At 36.2% G+C, this 24,038-nt stretch overlaps 1 protein-coding gene across 4 annotated transcripts in view; it reads right to left on the bottom strand.

Moving 5' to 3' along the window:
• FAT1 (FAT atypical cadherin 1) overlaps positions 1 to 24,038 on the bottom strand; it is a 103,750-nt gene that overhangs the window by 73,158 nt on the left and 6,554 nt on the right. For all 4 annotated transcript variants that reach the window (XM_042870549.1, XM_042870548.1, XM_042870551.1 and 1 more), the window contains one exon: positions 19,810 to 23,096. In XM_042870549.1, coding sequence (XP_042726483.1) covers positions 19,810 to 23,077 — 3,268 coding nt within the window. In that variant the 5' untranslated portion in view covers positions 23,078 to 23,096. Of the gene's footprint in view, positions 1 to 19,809; positions 23,097 to 24,038 lie in introns of those variants that run through there.

Raw genomic sequence — 24,038 nt, forward strand, 5'->3', positions numbered from 1 at the left:
TTCCTTACCTCTCTAACTAACGCACAAGCTGACCTTACATCAGCCATTACAAAACACCATCCTTTCCTCATTACTTCAACTGAAGTCATTCCTGCTTCAGCAAGTTTAACACTAAATCATTCCTGATTTTGCCTATGGGAACACTTGCAGCTTCATCTTTGACTTCTACGCAACAACAATGAATACAAATGTATGTAAACTTCAGTAGTGTACCTTTTAAAAAAATAAGAACAAAGACGACTATTTTTTTTCTTTTCACTATGATGATGATACTTCCACCCACTCACAGGTCGAGAACTAGTTCTTAAAGTATTACTCGTCTACCAACTTAGTCCTTTTGCAAGCTTTAACTTACAGCAGCCTATTTTTATATTTTTTCATGCTTTTACAGCATGAAGCTATGAAAGCCAATACTCATAGAATTCACAAAGTCGCTGGCTTGTAGCTCTAGTGGTTCTCAAGACAGAGAACAGGAAACTGATGGGAACTCAAACATCAAAAAACTAATAAATCAATCCAAGAAAGAGTTCATTTGTTTTAATCTTGCACTCAGCCAGAGCCTTTAGGTATCAGCAAGATGCTAATCAGCATCATCTATTTCAGCAGCATGATTTGGCTTCTAAGAAGTATTTTCACTTTTTTCTTCCAGTGGCACAAAGCACATTTAGGGAATACAGCTTAAGTATTTTTATTATGTATTCAGTATGTTGGAGGTTTTTTCTCTAACTCTTCTCCCATTCAAAGAAGAAATCTTTAGTCAGCGAATTTCCCGTTCTCTACACTGAGGCAAATTGCTAATTTCAACTTTTACAAACCATTTGCTTTTTATGTAGCAAGACAAGTAGATAAATCTCCCACAGAGCACCACTAGAGAACCTTCAACATACGTGGCAATCCCAAAGACCTGTAAATATTATTGGTCATAAAATATGATGAAATGAGTACTCCAAAAATATTTTCACTTGGCTAGATATGCAATCTTTAAGCTTTTCAGGTGCTTAGATAAAAATATTTTTATTCATCAGTCATTAACCACCAGAGGGGAGAACAAAAAAGCTCTAATGAAATGTTTCTCAATCATCTACGAGAGAACATCAGAGCTGACTTCACAATCTTCATATGTCTAAAATTTTAGACTAGCTATTCTTACCATTTGATACAATAGGGTTTTTCTATTGATTTCATTAAAAGAAGGTGAAAGTCCTGAACAAATACAATATAATACAAGCAAGACAGAAGTCAGTAGGGAGCAAGAGGCTGGTTTTAGAACATGGCTATTGGGCTAAGACTGGAACATTAAATCCAACCTTGCCAGAAACTAACACTACTTCCAATTTTAATCCCATAGCCCAAATCACTACAACCAAAGTCACTCTTAAAACAAAAATAAACATATAAATCCATCTCAAATCTGATAGTCTTGCATAAGCCAATTCTATCTAATTAACAAACGCTCAAACTGTAATACCCCCAATTCCAAGGGATGATCCTCCTTAAGTGTGCTTATCCATGAGAACTCTCATTAACAATATTAATGATTCTATAATGGAAATCAAAACCTGCAATCATTTCTCAGCAAAGCATGAAAACGCAGTTTAGTCGAATTTTCCCTGGGAATGACAGCTAAAACAAACTAAGAGAAATCCCTGGCCTGGAACACGGTTCTTGAAATCTGATTACAAACTTAACTAATCTGAATTCTAATAAGCTGGGCAAATAAAAAAGCTTCTTCAGCTGCTTTAAAAGACATCTCCAGGGTAAAAAGGAAAATATTTTAACAACAGGTTAAAACACAGGTTTTGATCAAATATGACCATCAATGAATGACCAATACAGGCTAAAGACTCACAAGTAAGCAGATATATATTGTTGCAACCAGAGGCATACTGTCCCTCAGTGGCAGCAGCCTGTGTACACATCAACAGTCTGTAACTTTGTCTTGAGGTCTGACCAAACTATAAATCACTGGAATAGAAGTTAGCAGTAAGGTCTATACGATCTTTTCAATTAAAAACAGAATGAGGGGTGATAAACAGCTTAGCACATACTGCTGCTTACCACCTGAATCTCTCCTGCATTTGTATAGGCTGCACATATTTTCCAGAAAGTTACTGGTATTTATGAAATCAATTTTTATGCAGACAAAGATCCAAAGAATCCCATCTTCCAGAAGTCCACAGGTTTTCTAGTCAAGTTTCTGCTTTAACTTCTGTGAAACTTTGCAGAGTTGCTTTAAAACAATGAAATACATCACATCAGACTGTATAAATTCAAAGGTTGTATCAGATCTGATTGAAATAATATTAAAAAAAAAAAAAAAAAAAAAAAAAAGGAACAGCATCTGGTATAGATGACACAGTGCTTATTTGCTTCCCAGCAGTCCCTAGAGGACTCAAAGAGAAACATCCATGCTCTTTTGTCCTCCATTTCCCCTTGAGTAACTTCTAGAGGCATAGTCAAAGCAGGACAACTGGCAAGTGTAATACTGTATAATACATATGTTCTCTCCCTCTTTCCTTAACTCCTTCGCAGTTATTTGGGGGGGGGGTATAAAAAAAAAAAAAAAAAAAAAAAAAAATCCACAAACATTAACAGCTACAGCACACACTCACAGAAGACTGGAGCATACTAATTATACCAGTCTATAGTACCTGGTATACATTGTGATTCTAGTACTAATTATGACCAGTGACATACCTCAGATTCTTTCCACTTTTAAAACAATTTTTCAAAAGTCCTCCAGTCAGTTTATCTATATTCCTGATGGACCAGATAACCTCTGGCCATCACTACAGTCCAACACTGGGAAACACCATGAAGAAGTAGCCAAGTATAGGCATATATACTGCCAAGCAGCGTCATGCACCACAGGGCATTCTGCCACTCTGCAAAGAAAAAAGTTTTGAAATAGGGAACACACTGAATTCCCAAGTAAAAAACCCTGTACTTTCTCTGCGGCTGCTGTAACTCAGGCCTCTACCAAGCACCAGTTTGTGAGGAACAACTGAGCCCCAATACTACAGCTCTTCTAAAACAGCATCCAACGCCAATAAAATTTAATATTATTTGATCAGACAAATAATAATGATTTAACAAAACCAAAACAAACAAAGACAAGACAATAAAACATTGGTCTTTGTACTAAATAAATCAACTGCCTTGAAGCACTAAAGATTTCACATATGCCCTGTCACAAGAGACAAGGAACTAGTCAGCACTTAAAATGTCAGTTAAAAAGACCAAAATCTCCATCCTGTGAACTTGAAACAATCTCCTTCTTTAGAAGGAATGGAATGAGATTCCTTTTGCAGAAGTGAAATGTCAGCTCGTCCACTGTATAAACACGGCAGCATGCCAGGAGAGGCTCTGCACTCTGAGTCGTGAAATACTAAAGACCTGCGGCTGGCAGAGTGAACTTTTAAAAATGATACACAATCTCTGTCTTTTAGGAGAACTATTTTGATAAATAAATAGTGCTGGAAAAGTGCTAGCCCTTCTTACCTGCTTCACACACACACACTTAGAACAGGAAGCATTACTTGTTTATGCTTCTACAGAAGTGCAACAGCCACTGAGAGAAAAATTATTTACTCTTGAACTTCAGAGCAATTTAAAACTTATCACTGGCAATGCAAACGCTTCACACATCAGACTTCTTGCATCTGAATTGCACTACAAGCTACACTGTATTGTTTCAGAATACAAATCGTCCTTGGTTGCAGCTCTAAGAAAAAGGAGAAAGGGTGAGCAGCTACTGCTTGGCTTTGACTCATACATGAACGAGAGAGAAGTGTTCACTGCTCTTCTCTCTTCTCCAAGAGCATCTAATTAAGCACACAGCAAGACTGTAACCTAGCAACAAGCCTTCAATATTGCATCTTGCATAACTCATGAAGAATTCAAATTACTTGTTTGCAAATATACCTGAGGAATATGAATATTCATTGTTAAAATCTCTATTTAGTTTGAAATAGCTTCATTATTTCTTTTCAACAACTCAGAGATTCTTTTATTTTGCCTGAGTAAAGCTGAACCTCAAGTTACATTCTGATTCCTCTTCTAAGTAACATTATGATGTTACCTTTCATAAGTACCTTGGTTAGCCCTACTTCAATGTTCTCTGAACAGCAATAATAACAGTAATTTAAAGAAACAAACAAAAAAAAACACAACAAAAAAGCCAATGTTCCCAACCAACAAACCTTGAAAAATTTCACAAAAAGTTATGTTTGCAGGCTACAGAGTTAAGGTTTTCATGTGCACCCTGAAAGTCCTTAAGTAATATCCACTAGTAACTATCATCACCATAATTACTTGTTTTAGTATTTACAGCTGGTTACATCTCCATATTTTACATGTTTACTTCTAAGTAAGTTTCCATACAGTGGTCTTACTCCATTTTTTAAAACCATGTTTTTTCTTTTTTTATAACTACTAGTTCTTTATAGTTACTGAAGACAAATAATGACAAAACAAAGCTTACAATTTTTGCTTCAGAGAACCATCTGAAAAAATTCTCTTCCAGGAATCGCTAGGGAATAAAACGACTAAAAATAAGCTAAAATTAATATGCTGGAATCACAAGTCTTTTGTCACTTTTTATAAAGGCAGACCCAGAAAACTGAATGAAATTTCCGTATTTATAGTTCCTTGGAAAAGAAAGCTCTTTTCATTTCATGTTGTGTCTTGTATATTAGCAGCTGAAAAAATCATGCTTAGACAGCAGTGTTAAATGGAAAGCAACTCTGTTACTGTTCCAAGGACAAATGGCTCATTTTCTATCATAAATCACTGCTTAGGAAGTTTCAAGTAAGTTCTCACTAGCAGTATTAGCAAGCTGATGTAACTGCAATGAATTTGCACAAGTTCTTTAACTAGTAGATGACATTTCCCTGTGGAGCTGCAAGAATGTCAAGCAAGTCATGTCCACCAATGCTTGCTCTCTTCCCAGGGACCAGTTACTCCAAGTTGAAAGAGGTTAAAGGGAAAGAATATCTTAGTAGATCTTACAGGTCTCCAAAGTATGCAGAACTTATGATACAGACAGCATTATAATCAGCACTAGAACGGATTTGAGATTTTATCAGAACAAAGCCAAATTGAACGTAAGCCTGAATCTTAGTAAATGTTATGTTTTTTTCATAAAATCATGAAAGTCATGATTTCAGAATTCTGAACTGGTTTGCATCTCAAATTTAAGTCCACTGAACTTACATGTAACAAAAAGTATAACCAAATCTAATTAACTTAAGTAATTCTGATATGAGTACAAGCTTCCAAAACTCCCAAATTGCATGATGTAACCTACTGCATTAAAAATAAAACCATTTCTGCATATGACACTAATGCAACAACAGAGACTACCTTTTGGGACACTCAAACATTATTAATGTCATGTCAAAGTTGGCAGACTCACCTTTGCAAATGCATAGAAATTACCAATGCGTTCATACAAAAAAAAAAAAAAAAAAAAAAAAAAAATTCTAGGACAAAAACTTGGCATCCAGACAAGCCCAGCATATGGTCAAACCCAGGACTTGACATCAAACTTAAAGGACAGAACAGTTTATGCATCACTTCTGCACTCTGAACAGATGGCAGTAATTTGAATTGTGTTAAGGGGAGAAAAAGGGTCACAGCTGATTTTTACCACATGCAGCTTACAAACAAGATAGATACAGATATTTGAAAATAGAAATATAGAATGACCAATAGCTAAGAGCAGCTATCAGTTAACCAAGCACCTAAAGATAGTACAAAGAGCTAGGAGAAAAGATATGCACAGTTAAAGCTCTGCAGCAAACATGGAATGTATTTTATACCATTAAGAACACAGATTTTGCACATCCCAGTAAAGCTGGCAAACCAGAACAAATTAGGGTCCAAAAGAAAGAGTTATAAATAATTAGACCTTGTAACATTTTGGCTTGCAATTCCTGCCACATAGCTCTCAGTACATTTGTGCAAAAACAAGCCAAATGAACTGAAAACAGTACTTAGTCTGGTTATAAAGGGGAGAAAAAGTTCTAAAAACATGTTCTTAAAATTACCTATGTAAAAGATTATGAACAGAAATTATGATTTGGTACTACCTACACTGGGCTAAGAGTAATAATACACTAATATTGAACTTTCAGGAAGTCATGGGGTGGTGAGGGGGAATTTCCGCAATTAGAAGATCCCTGATGGGATTGACTTAGAACTCAACTGATTACTTCCAGTTCAGAAACTCTTTTGGGACAATGGCAGACAGCGCCTATTGTCAGCCTCATTTATGGTTATTTTAATAGCTCCAGCTTATTTCTTTCAGCTAGACTATTTGTATGTTTCGGACAGGCACTGTAATTGTTATAAGAGGAAAGTTCCATGTTGCTGAAACTCAGTGTAGAGGTACATACCACTCTCTGCCCCAGCATTAGGGGATTAAATATTAACTTGTCTGACAACTGGAAAAATTACTGTAATACAACCACATAAAAACTATAGTTCTTTGAAAAGAAAGCAAGCTTGAAAACAAGCTTTGTTATTAACGTTTGAAAGAAAACGTTGAAAAACATGACTCCACTATGGAAGCTACATCAGAATTACAATAGGTTTATGGAGCATTAGTGAAAACAGAACAAACTGCCAGCAGATTATGTGCCAAACACTGTTTTCAGTACCCACAAAAGCATCATCTCACTCTGCTGGATGAACAAAGTTTGCAGAAATCTGATGTAAAACAGGTCCAGTTATCTCTTACTCAGGACTCTTTTCCTCCAGCTAGACAATTGGCTTCTGTGTCCCAAGAAATACAATTGCTTCAATTTGATGACTGTGTAACTACGTTTAAGCAAAAAATTTTTGGAATAATAGTAGCTACACTATTCACTTTAAATCCTACTCTTTTAATTCTTGGTCATGCAATTGTAGACCTATGATAGAAGTTGTCTGAAATTAAGAAATAACAGAAGGGCTGTACAACAGGCCTGGAATTTGTTTAGTCAGAGCAGTAAAGAAGTTAATCAAAATTTTTTGAGTGTGTACTTGCAAGCATAGAAGAAATGCAGAAGATATTTAAGTTGGTATGTTTATAAGAATTTGTACATGTACACACACATAAATGAATAAGCAGATATGTAAGAACTGCAGCTTCACTCAGTAAATCTTAACCGTCAGCTTTCCTAGTTCTAAGGAATTGTTGACATTGTGAGTAGTTATACTACTACTCCAATAAATTTAACTGGGAAGTGGGGAGCCTCTGAAGGGGAAATTCCTCTGCAAATGGCCTCAGGAATTTCAAGACTAACTGGAGTTGACAGATTAACCTGGGTCCCCCTCAGGCAGAAGAAGAGGCTACAAAAAAAATAATGAGACACACAGGGAAGGCAATTACACACCAGAGCAATGTGTTTAATTGTATAGAAACTAATTTGTTGATCCAGAAGGATGGAGTTGTTTAGACCTCTGTAAACTATTAAAATACCTGGACAGTCCTGAAATAAGTATATTCACTTTTTGTCTGTAAATCTCAAAGTTTAATGACTGCCCTAAATAAAAAAGATTGTTCCAGATATCCCAAGAATCCTTTTCCTACATACTGAGCATTTTTCTCAGCTTCCTTTCTTGGTTGCAGCTTGAACAATTACAGCCTACCTCATATTACTTCCATAAAAGTCATTTTGAAAGCCCAACAAGCTTGACAGAGCAGTCCCATTGTGTAGCAAGAAGCAATTACAGCTGTGCTTCACGGCAACACTGGTCATTTTGCTTCACAGCAAAACTGGTAGTTTAGCACATGCATGTTAACTACATTAATTCATGCTGGACTACTGCAATTTTGCTTCAAGCTTTCAGTCTCCAGCCTATTTTCAGGTGCGGAAACTGCTGGTGAACACAGACAGTTCCCCAAGCAGGTCTGAGCAAGAAAGGACACTGATACATATGAAAAGGCAAGCCGCATGCTGTGAAAAACTGCAAGCCAGGTTGCTACTGCGGTTCATGTTATTGCACCAGGTAGCTATATACACAACAGCACTTAATAACTGCCAACAGAAACGCTGTTCCCAAGCAGATTTGTCTGTACGAGGAGCTGGTGTACCTGTGGGTATGGGAGTGAAGAGAACAAAGGAAATCAATGAAGTCATGAAATCGAAGTATCCAGGATTCAGTGACATCAAAAGACATCTGTCCTTGTTTTGAGACACACCATTTTGTTAACCTTCAAATCATCCATTTATTTATACAATTTTTTTAATTAAATAATTATTTATTTCTACTCACATATCCAGAGGAGAGTCCACACCAGTAAGTACTTGTTGTACAAATTTTACATTATTTGCTTTTGCACATGAATCAAAATAAACAAGAAGCATTGTTTATGCACAAATATAAACTTCAGGATAGGCAAATCATGAAGATGAAGAAATTAGAAGAGATTTAAAAGAAAAATTCATTTTCTTCAGTGATGAGTATCATAACAAGTAGATGAGAAATCCTCCACATTTAAGTAAAACATCACAAGTATACTGAAGAATCAATATTTAACATCTAAAAAGGAAAGAAGCACCTAGAAAATTAGAAATCACTCCTCAGATGTCAAGCTTAGTTATTTGCAAGTTCCCTGGTGGTTGTTTTTTGTTGTTTTTTTCCCGTTCACATAAAATAATGGATAACTGCCTGCACAGTTATATTTGAAATTATCTGGAAGGAAAGAAAAATTAGATGCCAGAAGCTAAGGCATGTTAACTACTAGAAAAATAATAATCAGTAAGTTTCATTTGCTCCATATTTATTGCTTAATAATAGAACCTACAAGGATTTAGGTGAGCAGACCAGAAAGCAACTCTGTTAGAATTTCTGCTGGAAATTAGTTACTCCCCACTAAAACATTTTTCATTGAAGATAACTCTGGACCTTCAGTAAAAACATCAAAGAGAATGAATGATGTGAATGCAAATGTGTAATTCTTGGTCAAACAACAAAATTAATTGCCACAGAGAAACAGTAAAAACTAGATCAACTTTTTCTACACTAACATACAGTGTAAAGGAAAGAACATCAATATTGTATGTATCTGATATACCACATAGACACAGAATACATTATGTTCCTGCTTAAAGAAATTCACAGAATTTGCAGAAACTAGAAGTAGAGTTGTATCATGCGACTTTCCCAAATATGCATTTTTGTGCAAGACAGTTCTTAGCTAGCAATTCTTGTACTTAATTAGAGTGAGCAAAAAAATTTCAAAGGTATCTTTAATCATCCTTGGACTTACAGACATATGTTTCTAACTCCATTTGCTCTTATCATCACACACTAGGTCAATATTTAGTGCAGGTTATGTGGATTAAATTTGGAGTGATCTTGTTCTCACTCCATCATCATTCTCTTATTATTAAACTGTGCACATCAAAATTGACTTGTGACTTGAGTCAACAACAACCTCACAGCTCATGTTTCACAAACACAGTAGCACCTGTATTTTTCTTTGTTTTCACATTATTTTGAAGAAAACATTCTAGGTCTTTCTTCTGTTACCATCTTTGGGACAGATAAAGGTAAGTCCAAAAACATCAGAATTCATTGTAAGTATTTTTTAAGCAAGCAAGAAGGGTAATTGAGAAATGCTCATTCTATGATTTTTTTTTAATATTTGCAAGCACAGTTCTTAATCCCCAGGCTTCTGTTCTCACTTAACACAAGCTTCCCTTTGGAAAGCTAACTGAAAGTGTTATGACCTAGGGAGAGCTATGAACTGATTAGATTCATATTTTTTTCCCCTCAGAGTCATATTTTCCCCACATGTAAAAGCAATCCCTTTTTAGACACTTTTTACTTTAAGGTGTTCTCCACAAACCCAAGCAATCAAAAATATTACCTGTACTAGCTAGTAGCATAGGCGTGGAAGTACATATTGAAGAGAGTTACATTTCTGACTAATCTGCTGAAATTGGTACTATAATACTCCCTTAAACTACCTTTAAAGTGAACTATGGTATCAGACTTCCTTATGCAAAGGCAGTCACCTCTTCTCCCCACCCAAAGTAATTAACATTCCTTGCACAGGCAGCTGGACATTTGTTAATCATTAACTGTTTGAGTAAAAAGGACTGGGGGAGAAACTGTTAGCCGTTCTTCACAATGCTACACATACACAAAAAAAACCCCATCTTTAAGACAGAGGATTTAGTGAACAAGGTGACATTATTTACAGTAACAATGAACCTGCTGTGTAATCACAGGATGTTCAATATTTTGTTAACAATATCTGTCTTTGTGACACTTCCCAGGTTCAAAGCTGAGTAATTTGCTCAGCAATTGTATCAATTAAAAAACTTATTAAATCAATTAAAAGAGTTATTTAATAAAACAGAACAAAAAAGGCATATTTAAAAGTAAGAACTATGCTGTTAATCTCTGAAGCAGAAAAATACATATAGCCAGAATTGTAACACCAAATACAATAGATGCATAACCAATGAACACATTCCAATCTTATCTAGAATCACTTTGATTCACTCTACCTTGCTTTCATTACAGGAAGGGCACAGCAAGGGCATTCCTCTCAGATCAAACAGAAAATTCCATAGACAGAAGTTTCCACATGTCTGATTCGTTGCAGATTAAGCCCTTATCATTAGGCAGCAATCTCTAATTTTCATAGAGACAGGATATACCCTGTCATGGCAAATCTACACGCAAAGGATCTGGGGGGAAAAGCAAAATTTGTAGAATGGAGATATATTCCCACTGAGAAATCTACTCACATCACCTTTGTAGCTTTGGGGAAATTGAGGAGATTATTATTAATGTAAAAGAATTAGCGTAAAAATTCACATACATAACTCCATTCATACATTCCATCATAAGCTTCTTAATACTGCAAGTCTTTCAAGTTGAGCTACCAAGAACCCCCTCTGTGCATAAATACCAGTAGAACTACAGGCAACACATGAAGCCTGTATTCGTTTTTAGCACTTAGGTTACAAATTCTTCATTTCTTCACCCATACAATTGCAGCAAATCTGTAACATTCAGGCACACTTACCATTACACTAAAATCAGAAGGTTTTGTTACCTACACTTCATTATATAAAAATTCTCAAAATGTAAAATCCTCTAATCTTTAAATTCTGTAAGAATTTCTACACAAATACGGACAAATAAATAGTCCCAGGACTTCTTTATTTGCTTTGTGTATAGAGGTGGTTACAGGCTTTTAACATTAGAAAAATAAAAATAGCCCATTGTGTAAGTATCCAAAAGCTTGGTTTACTGTATGTGCAGGTTTTTGAACCAATCCTTGTCAGTGAAGATTATTCTAAAAAGTATATGCACTTCTAATATCAGTGATGCCTCAATGACAACTCTGCACAGATATACAACTCTAAGCAGAAAGAGCTCAAACAGTGTTACTACTGGTAGGTAGGTCAAGACCACTTGCATCTACCAGCTTGGCAGTCAGCTCTTTACAAGAAATGTGAATGTATCAATTTATCCTGGCTCACAAGTAAATTACAGTTAAATAGAAGCAGCTATTAGAAATATGAATAAAACAGAGTTTGGGGAAGCCAGCTTTCTGAATAGGAAAATTACCTCTTACAGTCTGTTGCTAGATTCTTTTTCCAAAATTCACTCCTTGATGACACTGGAAAGCTAGAGGTTTTATCTTTTATTTTTGTTGAGTACCATAGAGATTCCTTCTTGGTCACATTTCAGATGACTAAAGCAATCAAGTCACAGATGTAACAAGAATTATACATAGATTGTAAAATGGACCCACAAACTATAGTTGCAGCAAGGCCAAAAGTATTTTTAGACCCAAGATCTAAAGCTGCAACTACTGCATGTTATAAGTTGTGGAAGGTTGCCAAGTACTCATGTAGGTTTGTCCTTTGTTAAATACGTTCAAATGCTGTATGATGAAAGTTTAAAATCTTCAAAGAAAAGAATAAACATTATGTAATCATTTTCAAGCTCCTCACTTTTGACTTTAATATGTACTTCAAAAGCTAAGCAGATGCTTAGTAGGAAATAAATCCCCAACTCAACAGATGTACCAACAGCGATATGGCAAGATGCACCTTCGATAGCTTTTGGCAACCCTACACTTCTATTATTCCTCTCTCACAAGTGCTTTTCAAGTCAAAGAGAAGCCTAAACAAGTTAATAGGCCCTTAATATGTACTCTGCTGTCTGAAACTGATTGCTGTTTATAAGGTAATCTCTGAGACCACATGTGTCTCAGCCTGGGCTCATCTCCTACAGAGAGGCAGCCCTTAGGCAGCTCTGCTTTCATCAAACCAAATTGTAGCCCACTCAGCACCCTTCACAACAAAACAATCCTTCACTTTCAGCGGGAGAAGAAGAGGTAGGGATTGTATGGAATCTCTGTTTGGTCACTCTGAGGTAATGTTTTGCTCAGCAGGATATCTAAGAAAACTTCCAAACTGCTTTGAAAGATCCCCCAGCCACAGCAAAACACCATGAATATGTTTGTGTAAAACTCAGATTCTTCCCAAGACACATTCTAAAAAGCAACATTAACAACCAAATAGCACTTAGTGATTTAACACTGTTACAAATGCAAATCATAATTTCCTTCAAAGACTGAAAAAAAGAGAGGTTATCAGCTAGCTCCAGGACAGATAGAACGTTTGTAACCCTGCTACAAACCCAGGCCTTCTTAATCTCTGCTTAACTGAAACTCAACATTAGCTTCAAATGCCCTGCTTAGCTCTAACACATCTGACTCATCTGATCAGAAGCTTAAATGTATGAGAATCATCCCACAAATTAACCCAGTAGCAACTTCACTGCCAGACCTTAGCCTGAATGAACACAATTAGACCTTATGTACAGTAGTGCAAAGCTGCAAAATGTAGCCCTGATTACAGGTTAACCAGACAATTCCTTCAGAACATGGACATGACTAAACAGAGGCGCCAGGCAGCCAGGCTGCTGGTTCCAGCAATAAAGCAATACAACACACACCCATAGTTATCTTAGGGAAAAGCTTTCTGGATTGCTTTTTGGTTATCAGAGAACTTTGGATTAGTCCTCACTCTAGTTGACAGCAGGTTTCCAAATCTAAATTTCAGTTATTCAAACAGACACAAATTGTATTTAGCTGGTTCTACACTTCTTAAAAAGAAAAAAAAAAAAATTTTAAGTTTTCCAGTTTTCCTTATCACTAAAAAGTATTTAAAGACAACAGTTATTCTTAGTAAGCTGCGGTTACAGCTATTTGTGCCAAATGCCTTATTATTAAAACCGTAACAAATGGGTGGAAAATATATTTTAGTCGCATGAAATTTTAAACAAATGTTTTTGAACTCAAATTATTACTCGATCTAGGCACAGCTGAAGTATACAAATTCTGGGGGGGATGTGGGTTTTTGCCTTTTTTTTTTTTTTAAACATAACAATTTGTTTCTTGAAGAATGGCCCAAGTTTGGCTCAAGGCCACCAAAGTGAAGTGCCATAATAACAGAGTGAAGTCACACAGATCTTCCACTGTGTAATCTTCACTGTTATTTTCAAGATGATACTGAGCACATTCAAACCAACAGGTATCATTACCTAGAAAGAAGAAAATAATATCCCTTTCTAAAACAGTGTAGGCTATTTTTAAGATATCTATAATCAGCCACCATAAATATGCCTCCTCGATTTAAATGTCCTACACAAAACAGATGCAATTGTCTCTTTCACTGTGCAGACTGAGCTAGGGTTTCAGCTCTGTTCCATTTACTGCATGCCTGACTATCGCCAAATAAAAGATAGGATGGGCTTGGTAATATAATTGGCTTCATTATTTACTGCCACAACAAAATGTTTCTTCTGGAGGAGTTCAAGGGCTCTCCTGCAAAGGCAAGACTGCCATAGGAAGAGCTGAAATGAAAATATATCATCTCAGTTATATAAACTCAACCTGTTCTTACGCTGCTATTCTTTAACAATTCAATATCAAAGAGAGGAAAGGCCCAGTTAAAGTACAAAATAAATGTAATACTAGAAAAAACAGATAACTGTGCAGAAAAATCTTTCTAGATGAAACATCTATCAAATTAATCTCTGCTTGCCCCTCCCACTCCTTTCTATAATATTCTTTAAAATTATTTAGTAAATGCCTCTTGCATGGAAAGCCAAGAGAATGTTTTTCTGCATCTCCTACCTAAGCTGCTTACTGTTTCCACAACAAGGACAGTTCTGTGTGCTTGTTTTTAATAACAATGACAACATTTTTCAAGGAAAAAAAAATCCATATTCTTTAATCCCATTAATACATAAAAGAAATTATCACAAATTCAAAAAATTTCACTTTAATTTACTTTAACTGAATTCCAAATGCCAATGTGGCCACTGACTGATCAAGCAATTCCAGAATCCAAGGAATATCCTGCGTAAGGCCTTCAATTATGAGGAACTTCTCTTACTCTCATCTCGAATTTCACCCAAATCTCTAGTGCACATATACTAGTCACCTTTTAGATCTAAAGGGCTAACTGAAGTGCTGACACAGCCTCTTATATAAGAAATAACCCTCCAGATCAACACCATAGGCCTAAGAACTTAATTCTAAGTTAGAATCTATAGAATCTAGTAATAATTCTAGAAGGTTTTGTTTATTTTGAACAAACTGCATTGGAATAACCTTAAAAATTCTGACTCTAGTACATTTATAGCTCAGTTACTGAAAGAATTTAGCTGTAAGGGCAAATCACTTAACAGAAGTTCAGCAAACAGCGTAACCTGGAAGCGCAGAATTTGGTGTGAGGTGTAAAACTTTTGAGAAGCTAAATAGATACTTGGGAAATTAGTTTGCACTTGGAGCTTCACTAACATCAGCATCTCAACCAGCTAGAGCAAGAATTTCTTGTGCAAAAAACCTGCAACCATTTAGTATTTAGAAATAGCTGAATTACAAGGTGTCTATCTCTTCAAAGAGTGGAAAGAACCACCGAACTTTGCAAAGAGAAAACACTATGTCAAATCTCTCTTAGGAGAAAGTCTTTTTCCCATTTACTTGTCATTTTGATCTAGTCAAAATACTCATGTAAGGAATTACAATGTCAAAAGCTGTGTGCCAATTAGACTATATCTGTGGACAGAAGCTAAGCAGGAAATGTCATTGCCAAATATAAGCAGACTAAATTTTAAAGCACCTTCACACAGTCCACCACATCAAGCCCACTAGGAATATTCTCTCCTGATTGTGAACATCACCTCATAAATCACAGTTTTTAATCTCCTGTTTCACGGTTTTCTTAGAAAAAGATTTGCTCAATACTTTTGCTGTTAATAGTGTTCATGGACTTATAAACTATCTAATAGATCTGCAATGATTCCAAACAAACAGAACAGTCACTGTATCACTCTGACAGCAGCATGGTTGGAATAAATACAGTAGAAAAATGGAAATTAAGGAAAATTTAGGTTCTGTTTCTTTACTTCAAGTTAACTTGAGTGAAATTAACTTTTTGTACATATTTATGTGATATTTATGATGTACACAAATGAAGTAACAAACTGGAGTACACGTTAGGTGAAACTTCAACACAAGCTATTCACTTAAAAAATGTGAGGAAAGTCCCATATTTGTAAGGCTGCTCAACTACAACTGACTTAAAACCAAAATCATACTGGTCTCAGTTTTTATTAAAAATGCCTCTTCTACAATCAAAAGGTTTACAGCTGTATCAGTACAAAAAAACCCAGAAAACATTCCCAGACACACTAGAATATTGCTGAACTGAGTTTTGCCTGTACCAACTGCCACCCTTCGTATAGAGCACCAGAGCAGACCATTATCAACAGATGAGCTGGGTGCAGCCACCCTGGTTTAAAGGTGCAACAGTAGTTACACCAGATGTAGGCCATCTGTCTTCTGTTTCAAATGACACTGCTGATTTATTACATATGCAACAGGTGCCTAAGTTTTCAGCCCCACTGATGATCATGGTGCTCAGTATTTGGTAATGCCTGTCTTTATTATTAAAACTCAAGACCAGTGAGTGGTGGGATGATTAAAAATGCTCAAAAGCCAATGAATACCAAAGACGCAGAATATGAAACTGCCCCTTATGTACAAGTGTAAATTATACTCTGCACTCTCATTGAAGCAATTTTGAGAACACTACAAAGAAATGCTCACATACTTATTATTTGTTAGCAATGCTCTACCTTTTAAGAGTATAATTCAGTACTTTGTTCTATGTAGTTAAAATCCAATTCATTCTCTATAAGAATTACTGTCTTTCCTGCTGGAAATGGTTCTGGTAAATACTAAAAATATTGTCTCCCACTCATTAAGCTTTATTGATAGTGTTTTATGCAAATGGAGATTGGAGTGCAGTAAAATGAATTTTCCTCTGTATGTCCCCCTTCATATTTTCTACTCGTTCCTTTAACAATCTTTATCAAAACAAATCATATTTTCTCAATATGGTAGTAAGGCTACACTTGAGATTACATGGTTTCAAGCAAAGACAAAGAAAGAAAACTCTAAAGAAAACACTACTGAATACTTACAAACCCTATCTAAAACAAGTACTCCACAAACAGAAAATGATCAGTTAGGGAAACTATTAGACATAGTATTTGTCTGTTGTGCTCTTGTTCTCAGAGCTTTGGAGATGGTATACCAAGTTGAACAGATCCTTGCTCAAGTATGATATTGTGCCTTTCTCAGTCTGCAAATTACTTTCATCATTTGAAACTTTGTTATTGTTATAACACATACAGTACCTCACTCTTCACTGAACATTAAGATTCCTGATTACAAGTAACTTAATTACATGGAAAAACATCAGAAATAGGTTTAACATGCATAAATTTCAGACTGCCATACACCATTCTGGATCTAGGTTATGCTCTGGAAAAACATCCACATCTGCAGAAGTTCAGAAGACATTTGCTGATAGGTAGCCTTGCCACTTGACCTAGTGGGAAATTTCCAATAAAAATGTTTATAAAACTAGTAGCCATGGTTTATTAACTCAGTTAAATCATCATCAGAAAAATCTGAATAGAATCTATGTGTAACACCTCATACATTGAGGCACAAGAGTTCAAGTCTGACTGCTCCAGTATACAGCTGGTTAAACACAATGGGATAGAGGGGAATTCAGTTTGAAACTTCCTTTGTTTCTCAGCAACAGGCTTCAGGATGCGCTCCCATTGCCTACAAACACTGCACTGTCCTAGGGCACTTATACTCCCAGTCTGCTGGCTCCCTCAGTTACATAAATTTATGTAGTTTCTGCTGCAGGTTCTCCCCCAGCAGTTGCTTCTATTTCTTAGATTCACTCATTTGTTGTGAAACTGAATTGTCTGATTTAATCTATCAGCCGTTACATTTAACTTCAGTTCTAGCATCAAGACTGAATGTGAGCAACACTTCTCAACACGCTCTCCCTCTATGATCTCCCACTTTGTCTCTGGAGATGAAGACAGTGTTTGTTAACCCTTCACTGACTATGGTGAGAACCAGCAGTTTCATTTTCATAATCTCAGCAAGAATTTGACTCATCAAGCCATCTAAGATGATGTATGCAGCAAAACAGAACAGATTGTCCATCCTTCTCAGCTCTAAAGAGGCAGTGAAAACAAGAAACATTCTATAATTTAGAATCATAATCACAGATGGTCTGATGCTTATGTCCAGCTGAGAACTTCTGTAAGGTTACCTTCGACTCTCTAGAAGTAACTATCTGCTGATACTTACAAAAGGGATGAAAGAAAAGGCCAAGTAATGAGTTATGATCTCCCTCTTTACTTACTTGGCTTACAGTTAACAATATATAAGCTGGAGATAGCATAAGGCTGAACCTCAAATTAAACTCATTAAAACAATTTGTTTACTTTAGTCATACTTTTAGTAGCTATAACTTCCTGAGGAAACGTGGTCTGTGACTTTATTATACTACATAAGTAAAATACTTCCTTTTTAGGTGACCTACATGCATGCACCCTATTTCTTACATTGTAACAAAGTAAGATAGGGAAGGTGGTACAGAAACTGTTGCAATCATCTTGACATCTGCTTTCCCCTACCATGAGCCAAAAAATATTACAGTTAAAATACAATCTAGTACCAAATTCATTCTTAATGCTTTTTTTTTTGTGTGTGTCTTCTTGATAAGCATTAGAGATTTAAAGAATTACACAAGCTAATCAAAGCAGTTCCTCAGTTTAAGACTATGACATTAAGGTCCCCTGTAAGAGATTTACTTCTGAGACCTTGGAGAGAACTGCAGACAACCAACCTATGAAAATTACCTGATGTAAGACAAAGGTAAGACTCAAAGAAAAAAAAAAAAAAAAAAAGTATTCAAAAACTAGTGGCAAAGTTACATTAAGCACTCTCTGGAAAATTTTAGAATAAATGATAAAAATATCAACCACTAATACAGTTTGGATCTTATGAAATGTAGAATAGTTTAAAAAACAAAAAACAACAACAAATCAAACACCACATAATAACATGGAAATAATAACCTGAAAGCCAGCTAAAATGCTATGCCTAGAACTATGTGATCTAACATCAAACAGCTTCCAAAATCCAGTTTATCAAACTGTGAAGGAAAGAGTAGTGTGATGCTCTCAAAGACAGAGGGAAACTCAAGGGTAAAGTCAGAAAAGCCCCTTAGCAAGCTGAAAAAAATCACCAAGTCACTTGCAGATTTCCTCTTTCACACATTCTTTAATGTGCTTTCTTGTCTAAATATCAACCTGCTCCCTGTATCAAAATCAGATCATTTTGAAGAGCACGACAAAGATTCCATTAAGACTGTCTTCTGTAAAAATGCTGATGATTCCTCAGGAAAAAGATTAAAAAGCCCACTAACTTGAGACAGATTTTAAGCTACATCGTCAAGCTTTTAGACGCTCTACATTCCATCATCAGTTCCTTGATTTAGTTCAAAATATGAAGAAAAACATGCCCAGCAAACACAAAACCACATTCTTCCCCACTCAAGCATCTTAGGAAGAATTTGTTCCCTAAGATAAAAGCAAAAAAAAGCAACTCCTCTTCACACGCATACCCCACGAGATAGTAGCACAGTATCAGAGCTTTATCTTTATCAGACATAAAAGAACAAGTAGCTACAGAGATGTGCAAGCAAAATATTAAAAGCACTACACTTCTATTTCAGCCATAATTATATTTTTCTTTGAACACATGACAATGGAGTAATTCTGACAGTTGCTTCTCAATTTATCCATCATTAATGAGATAAGTCAACAGTTCAATCTGCTTGACTTACATAAGCTTTTTAAAAGCAGCTTTCTTTGACAGGAGCCTTTCCATGAAGTAGTGATTACTAATACAAATGGGCACTCATAAAAACTATAAGATATATTTATAAAAACCTGCAGGCATGGAAGTATCACACATGCATACCACTACTAAATGAAGTAACAGAGGCATAGTTAAGGATTGCAAAGCATAAGAATGTCAGAATTAATTCCTTAGGTAGGGAGCACTTTACTCCCTCAACTTTATACGTCCCACACTGTCCAACTCTACTTGCATGAAGGAAACCTCCATTCTGTTTCTGATTTTAAGACCTAAGAATAGCTGTAAACAAGCTGGATCAAAACAAGGATACTAAAGGACAACTACTTATCAAATATATACATGCAATTTCACCAAAACAATAGATGGAACAGTATATGTTATTAGTGTCTTTTTCTTTTTTCTCCCAACAACATCTCTCTCAACAGTGACAATGCAGGTTGTCTGCTTTATCAGATTGCTATCTCTTTGCTGGCATACTATTTTACTTAGAATATAAAAACAACAGGAAGCCACCTTACCTTTTTCTTCATCTATTCGAAAAACTCCCATACCAGATCCATCTCTGATGGAATATCTTATCTCCCCATCTCGTCCCTCATCTTCATCATAAGCAGATACAGTCATTACTGAGGAGCCAATAGGGGCATCTTCTTTTACAAAGCCTTTATCTGCAAATACAGAGAACCGTGGAGGGTGCAAGTTCTCATTCACATCAACTACCTCAACTTCAACGTAACATGTAGAAGATAATGAAATGGGTTTCCCTTTGTCCTTGGCCCGTACAGTCAAATTATAAAGTTGTTTCTTTTCATAATCCAGTCTTTGTACAATACGTATTGCTCCACTTAGTTTATCAACATCAAAAGTGCCATCCCCACTGTCCAAAAGACTGTATCGTACTTGACTTGACTGGCCTAAATCAGGATCATAGGCTTCTAACCATGTAATAATTGTTCCTTCAGGAAGATCTTCTCGAATTTTTACATGATAATTTGAAGGAATAAACTTAGGAGGATTATCATTAACATCATCTATAGAGACTTTCAAAATAACCGTTGAAAATAACTGAGGTTCTTCGGTAGGTTGGTCTCTAGCCTCTATTTTCAAGAAATAGACATGTTGTTCTTCATGATCCAGAAGCCCGACAACTTTCACAACTCCTGTCACAGCATTAATAGCAAACTTGTCAGTATCTGTAAGAAGAGAATATTTCACTTCTCCGTTAGCCCCTAAATCCTTATCAGTAGCTTCAATTTGAATAATTTCACTGTTTAGCTCTTTGTTTTCACTCACTTCCACAAAATAGCTGTCTTGTAGAAACTCTGGGGGGTTATCATTAGCATCCAAAATTCTTATATCTAGAAGGTGCCAGGCAGACTTCTGTGGTATTCCAAGATCATATACAGTAATATTCAGATTGTATTTGTCTTTTACTTCTCGGTCAAGTGGAGACAAAATTCTCAGCATTCCACTTTCCATATCAACGATGAAACTGCTGTCTTCATTACCTCCAGAGATAACATATACTAACTTCCCATTGAAGCCAGTATCCAGATCAGTAGCATTCAGAAGTATTATGCTGGAGCCCACAGGTTGATCCTCTCTTACCTCAATGCTGCTGGGAAGAGTACTTCTAAACTGAGGTGCATGCATATTCAAGGAGTGAGTGTCAAAGAAAACATCCTCAACTTCTCCACGACTGTGCAATTTATTTGCTTGTAAGAGCTTCTCTGCAAGCATTTTAGCAACACCAGTTTCTTCACATTGCAAGTTGACCAGTTTGCGACCAGTAGCTACAGTGATATTGATATACAATGGTTTTGCAAAGTTTTCTCCATCTGTAGCTGTAATTTTCAAACTGTGAAAAGACATTTTAGCACCTGGGCCATCTGTTAGCGACTGCTTGAGTGAAAGTACACCAGAATTTGGATTTAGACTAAATAAATCCAGCTCATTTCCAGATTCAATTTGGTATCTTACCAACTGGAGCTCATCAGCATCAATGGCAGATACAGTTGTTATTTGTTCTCCAACACCAAGATCCCTGGGAATTGTTCCCTCACAATTAATTTTCTCAAACAGGGGTATATTGTCATTCAGATTATTTAAGATAATAGTCACAGGAACTTCAACTTCTCGACGATACGGTATACCCCAATCAGAAGCTCGAATCCTTAAATTGTAAACCCTTGGCATCAATTCATAATCCAAGTCTTCTGAGGTACTAATAATCCCACTGAAATGGTTAATCACAAATGGCAAAGGGTTTAGGTTTGCAATACTGTAGGTCACATAACCATTCTCCCCTTCATCAGGATCTTTTGCACTCACTCTCATGACACTCGTACCTATTGGCACATTCTCATCAAACGATGCCTTATAGGCTGTCTGAGTAAATTCAGGAGGATTGCTGTTCATGCCTAGTACCTTAATTAATACTTTTGCAGCAGCTCTTCTGTCACTTGTCATAACCTCAAGTTCAAAATGGGAGGAGTATTGTGCTTTTATGGGTTCTGAAGTGGTAATAAGACCAGTATGAGTGTTTAAATTGAATTTTACTTTGCCAGGTGTATTTTTAAATATATATTTTAAATGTGGGTAACTAGGCAGAGCTTTCACCATTATAACAGGCGTGTTTGGAGGGGCAAATTCACTTATTTCAGCTCTATATATCTCTTTTTCAAATCTGGCAGGACCAGACTTAAATTGTGGCGACGTCACATGAACAACTTTTACAGATGAAAACTGTGGAGGATTTCCTTTATCTTTAGCTTGAAGGGTAAGGTTGTATCCAAAAGGGTGGCTCTCCCAGTCAATATGACCAACAGCTTTGACTCTATATTCTTTACCTCCTGGCACAGATCTCACTGTTCTGAACTGCTGAAGTGGATCACCTGCAACAATATTCAATGATGCTATTTCTCCATTTGAACCTTGATCATTGTCCTCTACAGTTACAATTGCATAAGTTGGATCTTTGTCTGATTCTGATGGAGTCAACGTAACAGCTGTAATAACAGGGGCATATTCATTTGCTTGCTCTACATAAACAGTTAGTTTTGCCATACTGCTGATGCCGCTGCTACCATACAGCTTCAGTCCACGGTCCACAGCAAGAATTTCCATCTCGTAAAGCTTAGTGTCCAAGTAGTCAAGCCTGCCAGTTAGAACTACCACACCACTAGTAGGATGTATAGCAAACACATCTGTTCTTTCTTTAAAGCTATAGTAGAACTCCCCATTTGTTCCTATATCTGCATCTGTCGCACTGACTCTTGCGATGCTGGTCCTTATTGCTGTGTTTTCAGGCAAAGAAACGCTGTAAGATGTTGGAGAAAACAAAGGCCGCAAGTCATTTGTATCCAGTACCTGTACCCTGACCTTCGTGCGCGTTTCAGCATTTGTATTTTTTTCAACAGCTTTAACAGTCAGCATATAATGGTCTTTTACCTCTCTGTTAAGGATAGCTGTGTTTCCTCCCTTGGTCCGTATTCTCAAAAAACAAAAGTTTCCAAGAACATATTCTTCAGCTTTGAACAAGTTCTCATTGTCACCAGAAATAATTTTGTACCTTAAGTCCCATAATGGATTCACAATATAAATGCCCATTTTCACTGGATGTCCAACATAAGTTTTAGCTGCAGAATTCTCATACACAGTTGCATTATACTGCGCTTGTGTAAATTGCATTGGTGAAACATGGTGTGGTATTTGACTTCCTTCACAGTTTTCAATATGCTGCACCAGCAGCATCAGCAGCAAGATCATAGTCAAGTATCTTCCCATGGCAGCAATTATAAAAAACCTGAAACAAGAGAATGAAGCATTAAGACTTACAGATGTTCAAATATTATTTAGATAACTTTTATACTTAGTTTCGAAATCACACTTTGAAGAAAACTACTATATAGGTATCTAGGCTATACCCTTTTTTGCAGAATGTTTCAACATGACTTAGTTATAGTAAAGCAGGTAAATTAAAATGACCCCAAAATCTCAAGAACCCCCAAGACCAAGTTTAGGAATTATTATAATGATGCAAGGAAAATACACGGTTAACTCCATCTGAAACACTTTGTGATGAACTTTCACTCCAGTCCTCTAGTTCATATGAAACCTTGTCTTTTGATAGAAAATTTTTCTCCCTCATTTCACTTAGCCTGTAAAATGAATTATGTCCAATGATGCAGAAGTAAACTACAATATATGGCTTGAAACTACGATGGATTTTCTCTTGATTCTTCAACATACACTATAAGCACCTGTTATAATACATACAGACAGAAGTTACAAGTAGAGAATTATTCCACACATGTTGTACTCTTGCCAGCTCTAAGTCTCCTTTTAAGAATAGAGGATAGCAGTGCATACAACTTAAAAGAAAAGAGCCAGGCACCACTAAGCTGTAAAACCATCAGTAAGGGATGAAGTGTAATCCTTTATTCCTCTCCCTAAATAGATTCAAGAATTTATCATCAAGAGCTATTGGAGTATGAATCTAATAAAATAACTGGAAAGACTATTAAGATGTGTTTCTTTTAAACACACTCCAGAAATGACATAGTCCAGAACAGAAAGACAGACATGGAGACATGCCCTCATTAGCACTAATTTTTGAAGGAAAAGGCATAATTTTCATTGTCTAAATCCATGCATAAGGAAAGGTAGAAAGCTCGGAAATTAGACGTTCCAAGACTACGATATTTATCAGCATCCATACTAGTTGTTACTTCCAAAAATCTCACAG

This window comes from Lagopus leucura, unplaced genomic scaffold (genome assembly GCF_019238085.1).
Source record: "Lagopus leucura isolate 7727_CA_CO unplaced genomic scaffold, USGS_WTPT01 Super-Scaffold_100004, whole genome shotgun sequence".
Lineage (NCBI taxonomy): Eukaryota > Metazoa > Chordata > Aves > Galliformes > Phasianidae > Lagopus > Lagopus leucura.